Here is a 22,110-nt window from a genome sequence, read left to right as displayed (position 1 = left end):
ACTTAGGGATTTTATACCGATATTTCTCCAATTTGTACCAAAGGCTCTCTGGGTGAGCGTTCCTTCAAAATCCCATGCCTTCCAGTGTAGCTGTTCAGAAATGCCCAAGCATAATGATTTGGATATAAATGCCATTTTGGAAAATGTAGAAGTTTGTATGGAATTTAGAAGTGAGAATTTCCGCCGATAAATTACGATAAATTATAATGTCAAAAAATTGCGACATACAGATAGGGCTGTCCCTATGATGTTCCGAAACGTTTGGGCAACTTTTGCGATTTCGATCAACTTTTCCAATTTGGGGCAACTTCTCGTGTTCTAAGGCAATACTGCAAAATTATAACAGACCAAACTGGCATATGATGCACTTATGAAGCACTTTCTCGCTTTTTTGTTCAAAACCGTCACATACGGTATAGTTTTCTAAAGATTTCTAAGTTTTACACATTGTGGGGCATTGTCAGTATTGGTTTGCCTGTGCTTTGATAAGGCGATTCAAGTGTTCAACGGTGGGTTGAAAAATTCAAAATGGCGGAGCACGACTCCTCACATGCCACTTGAGATAGCATGCAGCCACAGCGACGGAGCGTGAGACTAAGCATACGAGTTGGGTTAAATAATGAACGGAGAAAAGGTTGCAACTCGTTTTAGCAGCCGTAGTGACTGTGTTGGCCTCTGTATTATCCATGGCATGGTTTAAAATAGTTATGTAACGATCTCTCTGGATATACCGTGCAAAATCCCACGTGTCACTTGTATTATCTTGTACACACTCGCCTTTACGTAAGGCTCTTGTGTATACCCAGAAAATACAAGTGACTCGTGGGATATTGCATGGTATTCCACTCGAAAGCGTTGCATAATTAGCAAGGTGGGGGCAAGGCGTTCGACTCGTTACAGCATAGTGGTTACAGAAATTGCTCGAATTTTAGCACAAACGGCTTCCCCTGCCGCCACTCTCCAAGTCAAAACGTGGCTGTAAAATAAAATTGCACATACCTGCATAGCTTGGAATTAGCCGCAAAATCAAGTACTATACTTTGAAATTGCCGCCATTAAGTTGATTCCTCAGAATTGTATTGCGCATCCCTACTGCACATACTGACAGCATCAAGGCCCGGCCAAACGACCGCAACATTTCAACGCAACATATCGCAACATTGTTGGGCGTAACATGTTGCGTGGTTTTGGCCACCGTGTTGCGACATGTTGCGACATGCTGGGTGTTGTTAGCTCAAATTTGACCATTTTCAAACTTGAGCCAACAACACCCAACATGTCGCAACACATCGCAACTCGCTGGCCAAACGCACGCAACATGTTGCGCCCAACAATGTTGCGATATGTTGCGCTGACATGTTGCCATCGCTTGGCCGGCGCTTCAAGAGATGTTCTTCAAGCTAAGCTAGACAGCGAAAGAAAAGCTCGTTTTCTCCTAAACAAGAATGGTCACCTATATTATTTTTTTTATCCCCTGACTTAATTTTGGTGTACAAAAATTGTTTAGAAGGAAAAAAGACCAGCTAAAAGCGTGCACACCGGCCGTTTACTCGAAGATGAAAATTATGCCTTGAAAACAACTTTAACTTGAGGAACGTTCTGAGTCGATGTCGTTTAAAATTGTGTGATTGTTCCATAAATTATATACTACATTGTTCCATATGCTCAAGACTTTCTACATATCAAGTTTTTTTTAAGGATTTCTTTAAAAACTGAAACTTTGTAACTTTTTAGCGAACCGATGAAGTAACGCAAATAAATGGGTATGGATAAAGCCTCCGCCAAACGATCGCAGCATAACAACACAACATATGCCAACGTTGTTGGCCCAGCATTTGCAAGGTCCGGCAAACGATCGCAACATTTGAACGCAACATATCGCAACATTGTTGGGCTCGACATGTTGCGACATGTTGGGTGTTGAAAATCGAACTAGAGCGCATGCCCTGGCACAACATTGTTGCACGAACCTCGCTGGCCAAACGACTACACAGACTACAACATCATGCAACATCCACAAATGTTGCAGGAAAAATTTGACCATGCAATTTGAGCCAAAAACACCCAACATGTCGAAACATGTCGCAACAGGGTGGCCAAACGCGCGCAACATGTTGCGCCCACCAATGTTGCGATATGTCGTGTTGAAATGTTGTGATCGTTTGGCTTACTGATGTCTCTTTTGCGAGCATAGGGAGCTATCTTTCCTATTCCTATCCTCCTATTACATTTTTCGAAAAAGTGCTTAGTAGGGAACATTCAGGGAAAGTTTCAAAATTATCGTTCGGCAACTATATATTTTTGAGGAATTACCTTAAGGCATGAGATTACATACTAGGTACCAAGTTAAAAAAAAAACCACCCAGCGGAGATAGGCTATTTTTGTTTGTACATAATTAGCCTTGCCTACCACCCCGTGAGGACTAAAATATCCGCCCAATATAATCACAGAATTATTTAATTGGCGAGCGAATTTCATTTTTACCACAATTGCTACTAATCTCGCAATCTCGCAATTTCGCAATCTGATTGGCTAATTTGCCGTTGTCGATAAGAGTCCAGACAACGCTGCTCACGTCAAGGTGTCACGCAATGCCTTTTCCAGCTCGCGCTTTCAGCTCGTCATTTTCTTTGACGTTGGTATTGTGGCAAAAAACAAATCGAAATGTGGTTTAGCGTGGTCTGTACTCCTACCGACAACGATACACGTCATCACAGTGGACAAAATGTTCTGGACTCACGAGGCGCACATTCGATTCGTTAAGAAGGGTGAACTTTTACACCGCGCTTTCGCTGTGTTCCACCATGGATTTCCTGGTGCGTTCCCCATAAATTCACCGGCACTTTCCCCTCGCGTTTGCTTGTCTGTCAAACAGTGAAAAGGAAAGAAAGGGTGCAAAACCAACAAGTAAACATTACAAATGAAGCGACAATTTTTTGTTTATTTGTGTGAATAGTCTTTTAAGTTTACAATCTGTACCTGGCTTGATTTTATAGGTGTATAGTTATAAATTATCTTACTATTACCGTAACCGTAAATTTCAATTAAACTGATTTTCTCACCGGTTATGTAAATATGAACAGGATAACTGTGTTCATTTTAGGTTATAGTTTCAGTTTGAATGATAAATAATTTATTTTGAAAGAACACTCCCTTAACAACTGTTCCCATGACTCAGCCACTGACCATTGGCAAACAAGCAATTTGACTGATTGAAGCCGTTGGTGGGGTTGGTGGGGGTGGGGTTGGCGGGCAATTAGCTCGGAGGACATAAAAGGCCATTAAAACCTTATTTAGGTAGGTTTTCCTCTAATAATTAAAAGGGTAATGGTAAAAAACATTTCGTTTCGACCAATTTCTCAAAAGAATTGGTACGTAAATTAAACCCTTTCTCTAACGAGCTTTAAAAATGCTCAAAATCGCAGCTGTTTTGATTGAAGAGAACAAGTTAACCATCGTTTAACTCCAAATTGACCAAAACTGTCCACGGTACCACAGTAATGGAAATTCTACTCCCCACGTTAGTCGTCCTGAATCTAGGCACCTTCCATACGACCTGCAGCTATTTTCCAGTTGGGGTGCCTCCGCCTAGCCGTGATTCAGTATTTCCTTTCACAAAATAGTTACATTCCCGTTGTTAAAAACTCTTCACATTCGTCCGGTCTGTCGTGTCGTGATGTCACCTTGGTATCAAGATCTGCATCTTGCGTGATATCATCCCGGTCGTTGTTAATGACTTGAGAGTCTCTTTGAGGGCAAATTGTCCCGTTTAAGGAGGTTTCACTGCCTGTTCTGCACATAGTACAGCTGCCGATGGGTTTGGTCCCGTTCCGCCTGTCGACAGCTATCTGAATATGATCCCGTCTTTTGCTGCCTTTGATTTTTAGGACGCATTCTATCCATGAACGGAAGTAGTTCTTAAATCCCTCTCGGAAATGTTCGTTAACAGCATTGTAAATAAGCGGATTGGAGGCGCTGTTTGCATAAACACAAATCTGACACAGAGCCAAGATGCTCTGCGCATGCGGGTTCTTATCTATCAAGAAAAATAATTGGTCAGTTAATATTCGCGATGGCTTAGGTTCGAGCACTGACCGGATTTGTTGTGTACTAAACATGATACGTAATGGTGTGCGCATCTTGAAAAGTTCAGCCTAACAGTTGTAAGTTTAGCCTAATTTATCAGCTTGGAAAAGTAACCGGTCTAGCTGAGGGCGCCTGAGGTCATGCTCTCGCCCTCTGTTGCCATACTAGTCAGGCGCAACATGATTAGCAGTTAGGGGGTAGGGGTAGGGGAATGACGCGAGCAGAAAGACGGGGAAATTGTTTTATCGTCTCAGAGTTTGCGATTCCTAGCTAAAAGAGAATTAAGACGTAATTTTTTGACTTCTATCACTTACTTCCATTGCCAAAATCAAACCACAGAAATACAATGTGATTAGGAAGCATGAGAAGAGCAAACACAATGACAACAACGGTTAGAATCTTCATGACTTTGTGTGCTTCTTTCTCCTGATCTCGCTGAAGAGCATCGTTTGAATACGAGCCTTTGTCCCGCCGGAGATCTCGGCCAATTCTGTGGAAGGGAAAAGTGGTCAATAGCAGCACGTGACTGAGCTGTCGTGACCGTGCAAATGGAGCGGAAGAATCATTAACTAATCATTTGAGATGATCTATAGAGAGAAGAACAACATTACTTGCGAAAAATTTCGGACGATATTAATTTCGGACGAGAAAAGTGTCCGAAAATAAAACCGTCTGAAAGTTTTAAGCATCCGAATTTATAGTACAGTCTGACTTTTATGTAGCTCCAAAGTTCTTAGTTTCCTTTATGTAGAGAACTCTTAACTTGTTGAAACACTTGTTGAGATAGATATGTAAGAATTTGTGTTATTTTTTCTCGTCGGTGTACCTGTCCGAAAATAAAAAGTCTGAATATTTGGGCAAGTAATGTAATCAGGTGTCAATTTATCAGTCAGCTTAGCCGAAACAAATAAAAGATCCCGTATAGGTCTGGAGTAATTCTGAACATTCATGAGGAAATTAACTTCCTATGGAAGTCTGAAATGAGATTACGATAGCTTCGTAGGGAATAAGTCGCAACCAAAGCTCTCAGGCTTGTGCCGTGATGTTTCGCGCCAGCCTCGTATTAACAGAAACAAGAATTTGAACGAATTAAGATTGTCCTGGAAGAGGTCGGTCTCTTCTATAGATCACCCTAAATCCCTCTCAGTGCAGTATCAACTATCACCTCTTCTAGTTCACCACTAAATTTTCTCCGATTCTTATTGGATTAAATTGATCACGTGACGCGATAGTGTTAATCGGCGGAGAGACACTATCTGCCCATAGTGTCCGTCCGAGGAAAATACCCGGATGGATAACACTTGTCCATAAAAATTTTTCTGTAAACAAGCGGACCTGTGGAAAAAGGAATTGAAAGACGCAATTTGCCTGTTTTCCTTTTTCTCACATTTGTCTTTCATGCCTTCCATCTAATAAAGTTAAAAATAATTCAATATGAGTTTTGAACTGGAGAGCGGAATTTTAAGAAAATTTAGTGGTGAACAATCAAGACAATAAAATGTTTATGACCCGGAACTATCGGTCTGATAGATAGAAACTGATTCGATGTTCTTAAAGCTTATTTAATTAAAAATATATATATGTTTTAAGAACTTCAAATTTCCGTGGACAACTATCAGCCAATAGTTCCTTGACAGCAACATTATTGTTTAAATGGAAATCTTGAGCTAGAACTCCTACCTTATGTACGAGAGTCCAATTATTGATAACGGCACTACATACTGCAGAAGGAAAATCGAAATTGTGTAAGCGCCAGCTTTAAGTCCTTTCTCTTGAAAATATTCTTGGCAGGAATTGTCGCGAAGCTCCAAAACAGCGATGTATGGCGAGACCAAGGCCAGGGCAAACACCCAGATTACTCCAATAACTTTTTTGGCGTCACGAGTCTGTAGCTGGGGACGGAGCGGATACACCACCGCTATGAACCTGCGGGGGAAACCAAGGCAAATTGATATAGAGTCAAGCGTGGTCAACACGAGCAATTTTTTTGAGACAATTTTTATTTTTAACGTTTTTGATCGTGTAGATGACACAGCAAATATTCGTTAACAGTGCAAAGTTTAGTGCGCCAGTGAAAATGTTGGAATCTGTTGCCAGCCACGTTAAATGTGATCAATAATATTGATGAATGGTGGAAATGTCTTGAATATAGCAGGTATGCAAGAAATTATTACACAAATGTCTTGATAATAAGAGCTGCAAAGTTTTACGGCACGCCAAGCTCTCGGAAATACCATCGACCCTTTTAGAAACTTCGAAGTTATCTGTATTTCCTTAATAATGATCAAATTCTCATTTCTCTGTACAATCATGACACACTATTAACAGACAGGTAATGAGAATAAAGAAAATCATCAGAAAGAGGATTTTATCTTGATGTAAAACCGAATTCTCCAAACTATCGTTAAAGAACTGTATGCCAGCCAATGAGGAGAATTTAAAGGAGCTCAATTGCGGTATTTCGAGTTCATTTGGCCACGCACAGAATTACCTTAACATTGAAGGACACCTGAAAATAATAGTTTACTAAGATAGAAAAACACCAAAAAGATAATAATAAGCCATAAAGGAACAAGGATGGCTAAGGATGGAGAAGATTGACGCGGATTACAAACGACGAACTTGAAAAATTTAGGCTAAACTTTTCAAGATGCGCAAACTGTGAATAGCTCCTTTGAGTCTCAAGTTGGCTACTGAAAACATTGCTCCACTAGCTTTAAGCGCAAGTCCCTAAACTCTCCCTTACCGCTCCATAAAAGGACTGCCGTTGAGCCCTATTTAGAGCAGAAACCGCAGAGTTCAGGGCTGGAGTCTCCGATATTTTTATTCGAGCTAATAACTACAAAATTTTCTCCCAAGAGTTTTTGGCTTGAAGCCGTTACAGAATGACATTGAAACTATCAGTGACCCAAAAAGCCGTCTTGTTTTGTTTTTCACTGAATCGAAATTACCTGGTTTATCCAGATTTATGGCCTTTGCCGCAACAAAGCTTTTTTATTATTACTATTATTATTATTATTATTATCATTATTAGTAGCATTAATATTATAAATAAATACATAATGACGCTAAAATTTTTTAAATTAATATTATAATTATTATTATTATTATTATTATAATGATACGCGAAAGGTTACTGGAGAAATATCCAAAAGGTTTGATGTTTCGCTTATGAAAAATATATATTCCAAAAACGTCTGAAACGTGCGAAAAAACAAAAAAAAAAAAAACAGGTTTTTCCCGATACAGTCGAAGTCTGACTTGTTAGATTCAAAAAGGATTCCTATCTTCCCAACTTTCAGGCAGGTTTTCGGCTAGTTTTAAGACGAGTCGATTTCGGTTTAAATATGAAAATTATTTCCACGGGGACCGATAATCGAGATAAGACTTACTTCTCACTGCGCGACAAGATGCATATGTGTCATTGCGGTCTGAATTGATTGTCATATATCCTTATAATAACATCAACATGCAATAAGTCATAAAATATAGTGTTTTATCTTCTTTTCTGTTCAGTGAAAACTGTTATGTTGTACAACCTTACATCGAGTCAAGGAACACTATATTGCAAGAAGGCTTTTTTTGCCACCCAATATAAAGCAAATGACATATCCTTGAACCTGGCTCATAGCCCAGGGATTAACAAGTTTGCTATCGTTTTAAATGGAAAATTTTATCTCAACACCAGACTCTGAAGAAAAACTGAAATACTTATCGGAGTGATAACATATTCAGTCGCCCAATAGTCTCTGAATATTGTTTTGCAAATTCTAAAAACTTCTCCTTGTATACAATCAATAACAATAAATTCATTCGCTCCGCGACCTTTTAATAATTATAATATCTTCTTCAAGTTTATGTTCTATAAGTCTTTTCATACAGCAAATTATATATAATACAATATAATCATATACAAATGTTTTACGCGGATCACTGCTCCAAAAGAGGTGAAGTAATAAAAACATTCGCAAACAGTTGCTGAGAGTTCGACTATAAAATAATCTATATCAAGTTGTTTCCGATTTTCACTAATTTTGAACTAAAAGGTGTGGGTTTTAGCTTGGCCTTCAGTCAGCTGCCGACATCTTTTGTGATGTTTACTTTGATTAAGGTTGCGGCTTCAGAGCATCGGCTACATCATCAATCTCGATTGTTTTTATGAAAGTTTCTAATCAGACACGGAAATCCGGCTTGGAGGAAGAAACATTTTAATTGCATTGTTTGTAGCAATTCGAACATAAATGTGGAACTTTCCGCTGTAGGGATAAGCCAACCAATTGCAAAAAAGCCATTCAAATGCTGCCATGTTTTTTTGTGTGACAATCGCTCGGGGCGGACCGTCTTTTTCAGGCGTGTAAACGTATTTTAAGGAAAAAGCTTCAAAACTCTAAATCATTCCAATTCGTTTTGTTTAAACTGGGCCACAAACTTTAAGGGTTTCATCCACAAAGCGCTTTGGTGATACAGTGTAATACAACGAAAGTATTGCTCAATAGCTTTCATTTGAATGGTCATACACTAGGGTTTCATCCACAGGCTTAAATCAAGAACAACCTTGCACAAGATAATCAACTTGTAATGGCACACAAAAATTCTTTACAACACTGAGTTTTATGTGAATGGTCGGGCTTACTTAAAGATAAAAAACGCACTTGGAAAAGAGTTTTTACTCTAAGAGTGAAATAGTTAAATAAAGAACTTGTTATCACTCGGCGAGATTAACAGTTCTCTAGCGTCGATTTCTAACAGTGCTATAAACTCGTTTTTTCATTATTATCTATACAGAGATCATTAATTATATATTTATCTATTGTTTTTCCAAGTCGTTAATGAGCCGTTGCTACGCAATTAATGTCACAACAAAACCCACATGAACGTTTCCTTTCCTTCATTATAATCCTGAAGGATTAAAATCTATTTTTATTTCACAAAAAAGTGCCACCTCTTTAACAACTTCTAAGCCCAGTTGCGTTGTCACTTCATTAACTTTCAATGCAATATTGAGTAGTGTCAGTGGCAGCTTATGGAATATGGGAACTTGTATTGGGAGTTCGCGTCACTATTGAGTTATTTAAAACAAAAAAGGTCTGAAAAAGTGATAAGTACAAGCAGAAAACCGTAGTGAGTCTATGCGACTTTTATTTTACCTAAAAAAAGAGACCGGTAACAAGGTACATTTACCAAACGGAAAAAAAAAAACTGTTTTCATCAGTTCTGAGCCAAACATGACAAACGTATTTTTATTCATTTCACGTATATAGAAAGCACCCACTTTAAATGCGGTAAAAGAGTTCCTCTGACTTCGTGAAAAAAAACGTTTTATCGCATCGATAAGAGAAGTATTTACAATACAACGTTGGAAGCTGCATGTATGCAAGAAAGATTACAATCATCGTATCATTATACGCAAATACAAGTCGAGGTAAAATGGAAAGTTACAGTATCGCATATCTTGGTGATTTAGCTGAGGTCACATTGAACGTGATGCTTCTTCAGTTGCTTCCGTTTCATCTCAAAGAAAAAGTGTGGACTATACTAATATTTCAAAGCTCGATTTCAACGGAAAAATCGTTAAAAAAAAAAACAATCGTGTCATAAAACACGGGCTCCCAGCTATTGAAAAGTTATCAGTTGCCCTTCAGCCACGTCAAAACCAATTTTGTCAATAATATTCGTGGTAATAGAAACAGTAAAATGAATCTGTGGAACGAAAACAAAATCATTTTTAAGTAGAATTGAACTTACCTATTAAGGCTTATAGCGACCAAGGTACCAACAGATGCGGTCGCAGCCATGGTTTGCAAGGGATAAATTAGTCGGCACATGACAGCACCATAAGGAAAGGTCCCCGTCACAATCTCGCCAAAGTCGAACGGAATGCAAATCAACAAGACCGATAAGTCACTGACCGCCAGATTGAAGATGAAATAATTGGTGACATTTTTCATCTTTCGTTCGCGACAAACCACCAAACAAACCAAGATGTTTCCTATAACTCCCACTATGAATATCAGCACATAGCACACCAGTCGAATGTAGTAAAAAGAGTTTTTTGTACTGGCGTCGTCGTCGTCCACAGCGCTAATGGAAGCATTCAAGTCACCGGTTTGATTATCCATTGCAGAGGCTGTTGCTCATCTCATCTGAAAGAAATAAAAGATAAACAAAAAGCCTCTGTTAAGTCTCTTGAGAGTCCTTACTCGTGTCATTGCTACCATTGGTGTTTGAAGAGCAAATTGAATTAAACATAATGAAACTCGTTTTAAGGTCAAGATGACAAATATCGCCATGCTACATACATGAGCCTGATAGCAGTGAAAAAAACGTGCTATTAAAGGAGGCCGATTCGTTATATGAGTCCAAATTTGTCTACGAAAATGCCTTACCATTGCAAAAGAACGCGTTGAATCTGTAGCCGTTGCCTTCTAAGGAGTCTTCTAGCAAAAGCTGTCTTAAGAGATACTTAGTGTTTGAGTTTAACTTATAGAGGTGATTTCTGAATACTGCTTGTGGCCTATCCTCCAAAACGATCTTGAGCCTTTGGCTAAGTGGGCCCACTTTCGTGTGGGTCAACTATCTACGACTGACGTCTGTGGTAAGTAGTGATCACGAATTTGCATTTCCTCTTATTGAAGAGCAAGGATAATTGAGAACAGCTCCAGAGAGTCTAAAGCAGCACTTTAGTGTGGCCGCAATTCATTATCGCTCCAACACGGAAACGAGCTATTGTTGCAGAGCAATTAATCAGTTATACGGCATTAAGGCCTTAAGATGAACTAAATCCTTTAGTACAATACCTTCTATCCGAACTTATTTTTCTTTTCATACCACGCTCAATGCAAGACACTTTGTGTTGGCAAATTTTAAAAGCCTGCCAGCCCCCTTGAAACATAATCATACTGTGTTTTGCATAAATATTAAGACGTGCTTGTTTGATCTTGCACGTCTTTTTGCTACAAACAACGCAACGTAAACCTCCTTCTACGTTTCAATTAATGAACACAAGCCTGCGATTAGATCGATTGTGAGCCATACACAGGCAGTTGGGAAATATGCACTTATCTGTTCCATCTCAATATATAAGCCACAATCGCTAATTTTGAAATTCGTGCTGCAAGGAACGACTCCTCAACAGCTCCAACAGTTATTTTTGTTTAATGTTATTTCGATTTTTTGTTGTAATTGTGTTGACTTGATCATCAATTATGAACGGGTAACATAAATCAATTTTTATGCCACCCAACAAATGTTATTTCGAGTACGGTTATAAACAATAAATTTGGTGTAAGAAAATACTGAATACGCCATAATTTAATACAAAATCAATTTTAAAGATTAAAGCTATATTTATGAGTGAATTCTGCCTGAGGACATATCTTTATAAGAGAAGCAACTTAGAAACAGGAATCAATTTAAAGATGTGCTAATGAAAATTGATGGTGTGATAACCTGGAGTGATCTTTAAGGGCAGCTAAGTATTATCAACCATATTTCCGCTACCTTGGTGAGGTATTACTGGAGATTTATATAATGATCTTGTTACCTCTTGGGAAATTGCAAAACGTTACATTGACTGAGGTCAGTTTGGCGGAATACGCGAATAAGAAAATTATTATGGGAAACTAAACTAAACAATTTGAACGCAAGTTAGAAACATATATCTTCCAAGTAATGCGATTGACAGTGAGAAATTTCATTTGAAAAGTTACATTTTTTGAGGTTAGTAGGGCGGAATACGCAAATAAGAAAATTGATATTATGGGGAACTAAACTAAACAATTCGCACGCAAGTTAGAAACATATATCGTCCAAATAATCCAATTGACGGACTGATCGAACGTCCGGATACTAAAAACATTGCCGCTTTTAAAAGGCGATTTCTTTAGTCCTTATCATGCACAAATGTGTTGTTAATTCACTCAGATAAACTTATGAACAACGGGACATCGCCAAGAGGAGTACACACTTTTTCCAGCACAACCTTTTTTTGACGTGGAGCAATTTTTGCATTCATAAAGAAATTAAAGAATTTTTATAAATTAACGCTTCATATGTTGTACAACTGGGATATTTTAAGGAACATTCTGCGCAATAAATAAAAGATTCCTTATCTCGGAGTCAAGGTGTTGATAACGAACATCAAATGTAACAAACACAATTTTTTGTCACAAGCATGTTCAATGTGTGTGATAAATTTTCAACTTAAAAAAAAGGAAAATCGTAGATGCGAATTAAGCACTGTAAAAAGTATTCTATTACCAGTCCTATTGGTTGCAACTTACATTAAAATTCTTTCCAATAAACTTTTTCCTTTTAAAAATACATTAAATATTTTCATCAACACGACCAATCATGACTCGGAAAAAAAACATGCTCTGCAACTGCTGTTTAATCAATTGGTCCGGTTTCGAAATTTTGGTTTGTATTCGTTTATAAGGGTCAAATTTCAGCCGTTGCTTTTATACTGAAATGCTGGTTGCGTAAGGTTTGTCTGTAATATCCGAATTTCCGGCGTTTCGGCAGAGTACCGAGGCCAGTTAGAGGAATATAAGTGTAAAAAAATAATAACAAGTGATACCAAGATATCTTTTATCGCAATTAACTTTGCATATTCTACAAATCGTTGTTAAAATATCTATCACTTTTCAAATTAGATGGTTATGAAAATGACTCCACTAATTAAGAATTACGATCCTAACAAATTTCCCTCTTTATTTAAAAGAAACTTTGGAAAGTTGTCAAGATACAGGATTTCATGCATGTAACTGAACGCAAATGTTTACAGACAATCGAGAATTATTTGTCGTTAGGAAAAGTGGGCTCTTTAAACCGAAGATGTATATTAGAGGGGATATCATTTCAGTGCGTGGCGGTGATAAAGGAATAGGGCTCTGATAACAACAATAAAATTATCTTGAACTTCAAAATCCTGTAAAGCCTCATGCAATGTTTAATCGTCACCTGGGATAAGTAATTAGCGAAATGTATCCTTCTTATTCGGGCTGATATCATCCGGTGCAGACCCCAAGCCCTATTACACGATCATATCTGATACCAGTTTTGTTGTGCTTTTCCCCTGCCGCGCGTCATTAGCTTCGACGGGTAATTATTTTTTCACCGCGACAACAAACGTAGGGCGTTTATCTTTCCTTTCCTTCCAAAAAAAGAAAACAATGTTCTATGTATTACGTGGATTTAGTTCGTTAAGACTACACCACTGGGCCCCAGCTTGTCGACAACTTTGATGTATTATCTTACAATGCAAGCAGTATATAAATATGAAATAAACCTTTTGCCTAATTCTAAATCGCAGAGGCTACTTATATCTACGTAACGGTCACCAAAATTATTTAGCATTTTTATTGGACTAAACCTTAAAACGTAAAACGTAAAGAGTTTGATGGGAGTCATCTTAATACTGGCCTTAAACAAACACAGTTTTACCTCTCCCCTGAATTTGCGAGGTCCCTGACGAAGTCGTTGTTCATAATAATTTTAAAGCTGCAAAAACTTCCTGAAGAGATATATCGCAATACGTTCTGAAGTGAGAGCTACTGTCATTTGAGGTAGAATTAATTATAGACTAAAAGAACTGTTTTCCAGACCACTGAAAATCTTTTGGACATCTGCTTTCACCATTTTATTTTTTAAGAGGAATCATGACAATTTTAAGAAGTATATCGGGAATCGTCGGATCTCAATTATATAAAAAAGGGGCACGGAAATTGCCGGTCCTGTTGGGTTTTTTATTATTCGTTTCGTGAATTTTTATCCGTATATGAATATTAAGCACGTACTCAATTTCAAATTTAGTTTTGATGGAAATTTCAATCATTATTTACAACTTAAACAAGAGTTCATAATTGTCCGTTTACAAAACTCTTAAGATAAAGCATTTAATTACTTCAGTGTTGTGGAAAATAAAGAAACTTCTTTAGGCAGTGAAGTCGAAATAATTTGTAAGAACGAGGCATGTTTTGCCGGTATTTGACATCAAATATGTCCTGTATTCGCTCCATGTTATTTTCATCAGTTGCTTTAGGTCAAAGTCAGCGAACGATCACGATAAACTGCCATTTCTGGTTATTTTACCTTCAAAGTATCATCCGAACCTTCGGCCAAGAACAATTAAATAAAACTGTTCAATTTTTATGAATGATTACGATTATTATTAACTAATGATTTCCAGTCTGAAAATGATGTTGGGTGATAAGTACTGCGAAAAGGCAAATATATCCTCGTATATACCTTACACATTTATGAAACCTGTATTTTCACCGCTTGGTTTTAAATAGGACGGTATATGGAGGTTTGTGCTAGAATGATTTTCTTCAAGTCACGTACGAAAAACCACGAAGACCAGACCACAGAATAACCTTTACACAATTTGATCTAAAATTTCAATTCAAAATTAACTCAGTCAACAGAACGAAAAGTGAACGGAAATTTAAATTCACTTTAAATTAACGATATTGAAATCCCCTTCCCGCTTACCGTAAAGAAACAAAATAAAAAAATAGTACAAGGCGTACATAAGACTAGTTATTCAATTTTTTTTTTTGTCTTCACGCTCGTTCCCATCTCGTTTTAATTAGTTCACTGCGGAAAGGCTTATCGGTGAATAGAACGAACAAATCTACATTTCAATGTGACACCGGACACCTGTGCATATCAAAATACTGTTTGTATAAATTGCAAAACGACAAATACGGTACAAACAAGTTTAGACAATTAAAGACAATTCTGTTTCGAGTATCTACCTTCTAAAATGACGTTACATCAATCTCAAAACAACAGATTGGTTGATTCATGGAGAACAGTTGTTTAAAATGCGCCATCCCTCAACACACAACTATACGGGTGTATTTAAAATGAGATCTGTCTAACCTCACATGAAATTGATCTTCTTTTGAATGTTGCTGTTGGGTTTTCTTGCTGTTGTCCGCATGTGAGGTACGAGAGATAATACAACCAGGACAAAGACAACTTGGGAGATCCAGCTTCGATGATTGGCTGAACTCCGATTTGTTCGTCGTGACTAGCCCTTTATTTATAAGCATATGCCACTGATGGCCCACTTACAATAAATATATTTTGAACGAAATGATTAAAATTAATTTGTGGCATGACCTGTTGGAATGTAGCGTTCGGCGTTTTTAACGAGAGCGCAATTACATATTTCTCTGTCGCGTTTCAATTTCAGTTTTTGTTTAAAATAACACCCCACGTACGATTCATGGGCGGAATCACCCATGGCCTCGCTTGTTATCACTTACTTTTCTTTAATTAAGGAAGAATGAAAGAAACCAAACTTAACGGCGTAAATGAAACTGGTCCGCATTCTTCCAAGTTGGAACCCTGCCCGGTGTACGTAACAACTGACGTCAGAAAGTGAGTGGTTTAAGCACGCCTTCACACAAATATCACGTAGGATCGCATAGCTCAGAGAATTATCCTAGGCAAGGTATTCAGCGTAGAATTGCGACTCTTGAAAGCGAGGATTTGCGTGATATTGTACTGGAACGACAATAAAACAACAACTTAAAAATAATTAGAAACAATGACCTTTTAATCATGAAAAACCGATATCGCACTCATCGCTTGGCGATTCGTGCGATGTCGGTTTTTCGCGTGAAATTTAACGTGGAATTCCCTTGTCAGGTAATTAATTTTCCTATAAAATCGTTTTAATATCTTTCTGCAAATTCTCAAATTTTTTTCTAAATATCACAAAAATTTTCCAAATATCTCGAAAAACCCTCCAAATATCTCTTATCTTTGTTTTAAAAATATACCGACTTTGAATCACGCGCACTTAGGCGAAAATTTTCAAACTTCCCTTGCAGTAGCAGGAGTTGATAAAGAAAATTCAGATATTTTGATGTTACCAGCATTCACTATTTTGGAAAATTGCTGCTTTAGCGCTTTTAGTGATTTGCAATACATGGAAAATCGCTGAACTGGGTTATTTCTGGCAGAGAACTGAGTGTTGTTTCAAGAAAATAGCGAGGTAAACGCAGGCTAAGCCAAAATAGCTATGAATATTTCTAAATATCCCTAAATATTTTCTAAATATCTCGGAAACTTCTAAATATCCTAAAAAATATCTGGATATTTGAAAAGACTAAGGGTTAAGTACCTGTGTGGCAGGAAAATATCATTCCATTTATTTACTATACATCGCTATCATTTAGTTTGGGAGCATACAGCTAGAGACCGTTTATTATGTTCACCCGCGTGTTAGCCTTCCCGTTGAGACGGGGGAAGACGGAATTTTTGTCTTCACAGGCTGTATTAACCTTTTTAGTATTTATACAATATGTTATCAATCTTTGTGACTTTATCAAGAAACGATTTGGTATAACACTGCCGATGAAACATAATGCTACCATGACCATCATGTTTTTCCAGCTTTTGAATTTTCCTATCTTAGAATGTTTCATTTTCATCCTTTAAAATACTCTTAATTAGTTTTGATTGCTTCTGTGTCAGTTATCGGACTTTCCGGCATCAAGGAATTTTTTTTAAAAAAAGTGCTAGACGCATATATGGCGGCTGCCTGAAAATTATGACGTGATTTCCACGTCATGTCATTTCATGTCATTATCTCATGTTGATGATCTTAACGGCGACATTTTTGCCAATCCTGTACACCCGCCAAGTTTCATTTTTGAACCTTTATTACTCTTGAAGTTAGGATATGAATAGGTTCATGATAACTTCACAGACTAAACAATTAATTTTGCAAAAGTTGGTCACTAGAAAATTTAAGAACTTCTTGGACAATTTAGCTCGATGCGACTATTGAATTCATTAAGTAGAATTACTAGGAAAACTTGCTTATGAACCACCCATTCGTGCGTGTACATTTAACTCAGCAGAAAAAGGATATTTTCCTTCCTCTCAAGGAAACAATGAAAAGTAAGCCCTACTCGTTCAATGGGTCAAAGGTCTCCTTATACGTCCATTCGGAGAGAAGTTAGTGCTCTTTATTTTATGCGTTAAATTAAGTTAGACGTATATTTCAGTAAGAAATGCCCTAAATGATATTTTACGAGTTGTCCTCTTATAAACATATTGGTGTACCCAAAACCGCTAGAAATAATAAGCCCTCTTTCTTTTTTTTTTTTACCAATTATTCTATCCTAAATAATGTAGTTTTGTAGAATAAACTGAGATTAGCCAAGACAATGAAAAAAAAAATTATGAAATTGCACGTGCGTTGTACATCTTGGTATCTGTCTCCTCCACGAAACAACAAAGTAAAATTATAATTTAGCACTGCATCAGTCTGATAGACCGGTGTGTACCTAATGTAGACATTCCATAATTACTCCGCAATTAACAGACATCTAAGTAACTACTCAGCATTGTGGCGACTCCGTTTTATCTGCATTTTGTTAGTGAAAAAAAAAGCCTTCTTCTTAGCAGGACTATGCGTCCTTTTCACAAGAATTCAATACCAACTTCATGGTTATTTTCGTTGTCAAGTTCTCTAAACGAGTGCAGTGGTATCCCGATTTCCTGAACCCTTATTTTTTCGACCTCCCGATAACTCGAACCACAAGTCGTTTCTCTCTCCTCAGTCGAGCAGTGTAATTTCAACCCCGAGTTTTCGAACTCTCCGATTTCTCGAGCCCATTTTCGTTTCCCTTGGAGGTTCGAAAAATCGGGATTCTACTGTAGATAACAACAACTTGAAGTCACCAAACAAACATTAACGCGTATAAACAATGCAGACAGTGAACTCGTTTTTGAACTCATCAAAAACAAGTTCGCAACTAAAAATTGACTGGTGTTGAACTCACTTGATGTGGGTGCGTGGGCAGCTTTGACGTGCTGTGTACGATCTACTTGATTGAGCGCCCACACCATGGAATCTGCATTTCATGTATGGTCAGGAAGGAAGCGAGTAATTTGCATTAAATTATCGGACAAAAGGAAGTTTAACTATTTTTATCATAGAGGTGTAAATAAACAGGAAATATGAAAACCCATAGTGGTTTTATGTGATTTTAGATGATAAAATTGTTATCAATTATCTGTCCTAAATTTCTTTCGTAGGCTGGTTTTTATCTCTATTTCACACTCAGCTACGAAGCGGTGAAAGAGTAAATGCACTAAACAAATAATAATTGATATACAAAAATCTTTATCATAGAGTTGTAAATAGGAAATCTGAAAAACCGTAGTAGTGTGATATGATTTTGAATGATAGCAACGGTTTTCTGTCATAAATGTCCTTCAGACCCTGGTTTTTATTTCTGTTTCATACTCAGCTACAGAGGTAAATGAAGAGTAAACACACTAAGCAAATAGCAATCGATCTACACGAATTTTTATCATAGAGTTGTTAATAAACAGGAAATCTGAAAAACCGTAGTAGTGTGATGTAATTTTAAATGATAGCATCGATTTTTTTGTCGTAAATGTCTTTCAGACGTTGGTTTTAATTTCTATTTCACACTCAGCTAAGAAGATAGATGAAGAGTAAATGCACTAAACAAATAATAATTGATATGCACGAATTTTACGGACAAAAATTGAAGAGCGTCAAAACACTGACTTGACGGCCAAAATTTTCGCTGTGATAAATCTCAGTTTGCATATTATGTACTTTCTTATCTAAGTTCTTGATTAAAGACTCAGTACTACAATGAAACAGCGAGACTTTCTTAAAGAATATACAAAAACCTCAAAACCATTAAATTAAATTTCATTGCCGAATGAAGCATTCTTGAAATGTGCAACCCTAAGTTGCAAGTGTTGACTATTCATTTTTTTTTTTTTTTTTGCAGTTGCATTCCCAGTAAGGTAAACAAGCATTACGTATCAGACTCCTTGACAAAATACGGGTACATTTATAATCTTACCTTACCTGATTGAGCCTGAACAAACGATGAAAATCTGGTTATTAAACATAGCTTTGTCGCCATCCAAGAGGGCCAAGAATCTTTGAAATTCAATTCCAGCTACATTTAAGCACGATTCAATTCCAGCTACATTTAAGCTTGTCCCGGTTTTACATCAGGTGGAGTTTATAAAGTTTTCTTCAGCAAACAATGACGGAGGATGCTTACGTGAAAGCTCTTGAGCAAAATGTTCTTGTATGTTTTTTTCCCGCAGGCAGAATAGTTATGCAAATTGCTGTTCTTAATGGATGAGTGGGGGACAATTAAGGTCGGCAGCTAAGAGATTTTTGTCAGCCCGGACCACGGGAAGAAATAAGCTTACAAAGAATTCTAAGCTTTTGTGCTGTCCCAAAACGATATTCAAAACCAGAATGAAAAAACAGCCTGGGAGCATTCGTGTGTTGCGGAAAGTTAACTTGCTCATAACAAATTAGAAACATCTGAGATACGCAGCGAATAATCATAAATAGAATTCACGTCTGACAGTCTAGCGTAATGATTAAGGAGTTTATAAGCCTATTCTTCGCCGTGGGGAACCTGTCATTTTCATTTACGCAACGCCAGTTTAAAACGTCGAAATTAAAACGGTAAAAAATAGCAAAATACACTGCCTTTCAAGCATCCAGTGCACTATTAGCAGCACATTTGTGATCTTATACGCTTTTCTGTAACCACTAATTTTACAGAAACGTAGCAAATTTGCATGGGTCATTCAGCTGTCTATGATGTGGTCATTAACTCCATTTAACTCGAGGTGAGCTCATTGGAGTTTAATTTGAAATTTAAAAGCAGCGAAATGTGTCCGACTGTGCAAATTGCTGAATAGGATAATCAATAACGCAAACCGCACATAGCAATTGACGCATTTCACGCAAAACATCCGTGTTCTATTTGTACTCCCCTGTAACTTCCTATGCGAGATATCAAGATATTTATTTCACATGCTATACAGTTTTTTTTTTTATATTTTCGACCCCAAAAAATTATAATTTTGTTTAATTGTTTCCTAAACATGGCAAAGTTGCTTAGGAAGTAGATGAAGAATCGCATTATGAAAAATGAAAATGAACTTCATCGGTTTATATTCGGTGATATAATATGTAAGATTGTGTCCGTGTCATTGTCTTCGCATATACCTTTCATTTGCGTGCAAAATGCTTAAAATGCTTTAGACACGCTTGTGATTACATTGGTTTGAAAACACAAAACAATTAGAAAATGATATTCAAATCCTTGTTCTTGTTTGGCAATTTGGCAATTTGGCAATTTTTAAATTTGGAAACTTCGAAACCTGCAATGCCTTCGCAAGCATAGTTGTCTTGAAATCCGGTACCAGCTCACAAAACAATCGTTTGAAGAAATTATATTCCAAGAGACCTTATTGCCCCTGAACATTTTGGAAAACAAACCCTTAACTGAAAATTTGTTTAGGAAAACAAACAGCATTGCGAACAAAATTAGTTATCTTGAGAACGCCGCCATCTTGGACTCTATGACGTCACCTGATTGACATGCCCATGTGAAATGCACTTTAACATGGACGCCAAAATGCTTTTCTTTTCTCATGATAAGCTAATTGAAATAGAAATGAGCCAAGATACCAAATTAGCAGCGAGACAACGAGGATTTATAGACATGCATGTGGCCACGTTGCAATAGTCCTTGTTGCAGTTTAAGCGGTTTGACGAACAAACGGAGCAAAAGGGTCCATTTTGATTTGCATGCCTTTTTTAACGAAAGAATGTTTGACCGCACAGTCAAATACAACATTAGCTATTCCAAATTAGCATGAATGTGAGTTTCTGACGGTTTGAAAGGAACCTCTTGGGGGAAGAGGTTTAGTTTCCACATTGTTTTGGTGTGGACCAAGATTTATGATTTCAAAAACATGAGTCAGATTTTTGAAATTTTTACGCGTGTGGAATGCGTTAACTCCACTATAGAGGAATTGCTTCTGTTTGCGTAAACATATTAACGGAAGGGCTTCAGAAGTCTCGAATGTTAGTGGACAAAATCTAGCTCTTTTTCTTGAACCACACCCAATTCCAGACAAGAGAAATTATGCCTTGCAGACTAATGTGGTGGAAATATATTGTCACAACCGAAACGGGTTATAAACCATACTACGCCCAAAATAGCGGTCATTGCCTAGCCCCTTGGCGAGAGGCTTAAGAGGCGAAAGGAATGAACGCCGCCAGGTTAAAAAGAAACAGCGCTATCCTATTATTTCCGTCCGAAAAAAACATCATAACTCCATTGTCCTTAGGAGTGTCGCGAAAGAATCGCTCTATTAACAAAAATGTGCGGTTGGTATTTTCTTTTTCTTTTTTTTTTGATCAAGGACAATTTTTTGGGTAGATAAGTTCATTAACAAAATAATATGTATAATAACAATAGTAATAGTATAAATATAAGAAAGCTATCGTAGTTCACAGCGAGCAGGCTTTTCTAGTTTTCCACTGGGGATATTTTGAACAAAACCTATGATCTCACCTAAAATAATTCATTTTATCTCACGCGATGACTGAATCAGCGTAAAATTCAACCGCAGACTCAAGAATGCGACTGTTTGGCGCTGTAAAGGGCTATTTTGGTAGATGTTTTGTTGGAAAAGCATTCTTAGGCTTAAAACGATTTCCTCCGGTTGGCCACTTTCGAACTAACATTCATTCTTTTATCCATTTCAAACTCATCTTAAAACCCAAGCCCCGCTGACTATTAGTAGACTCCGAGCATTGGAACTCTTATGTATAAGTGATAAATGCATTGTCTTTAACTTTGATTACGAGTACTGACCGAAAAAAAGAAGGAAAGACGTTTGCAAATCGATCAGTGGAACAGAAACATTTAACAAATTTCGTGAACAGGACAATACAAAGGAAAAAAAAAAACTTCCAAGAATATTACTTCAATTTAATCAAGAGACGTGAAATTCGAGTCGTTGTACAAACTGTACAGCAGCTAACACGACAAGCCCATTGTGTGTTAAATCCTCGCATCTTAGTAACACTAGCAACGTAATAAACTTGCAAACATTTCCTAAACGTAACAGCCTATCTTCTTGTTTTAAAGCATTAAGAAAGATAACTTGTCGTATTCAACGATGTGGAA

At 37.3% G+C, this 22,110-nt stretch overlaps 1 protein-coding gene across 6 annotated transcripts in view; it reads right to left on the bottom strand.

The window, feature by feature from the left end:
* Nucleotides 1-2,922: 2,922 nt before the first annotated feature.
* Nucleotides 2,923-22,110, bottom strand: part of LOC110069052 (galanin receptor type 1-like) — a 33,461-nt gene continuing 14,273 nt past the window's right edge. For 3 of the 6 annotated variants that reach the window (XM_020776502.2, XM_020776503.2, XM_020776508.2), the window contains 4 exons: nt 9,833-10,230; nt 5,768-6,013; nt 4,402-4,577; nt 2,923-4,037 (listed from right to left, as the gene is read on the bottom strand). In XM_020776502.2, coding sequence (XP_020632161.1) covers nt 3,625-4,037; nt 4,402-4,577; nt 5,768-6,013; nt 9,833-10,206 — 1,209 coding nt within the window. In that variant the 5' untranslated portion in view covers nt 10,207-10,230 and the 3' untranslated portion in view covers nt 2,923-3,624. Of the gene's footprint in view, nt 4,038-4,401; nt 4,578-5,767; nt 6,014-9,832; nt 10,231-14,974; nt 15,364-17,895; nt 17,968-18,965; nt 19,450-22,110 lie in introns of those variants that run through there. The other 3 variants (XM_020776505.2, XM_020776504.2, XM_020776507.2) reach the window with 3 other exon arrangements.

Source organism: Orbicella faveolata, unplaced genomic scaffold (assembly GCF_042242905.1).
Source record: "Orbicella faveolata isolate gen_17 unplaced genomic scaffold, um_ofav_v1 contig_15, whole genome shotgun sequence".
Classification (NCBI taxonomy): Eukaryota; Metazoa; Cnidaria; class Anthozoa; order Scleractinia; family Merulinidae; genus Orbicella; species Orbicella faveolata.
Note: the sequence above shows the minus strand (reverse complement) of the source record. Positions and strands in the feature narration are given on the sequence as shown.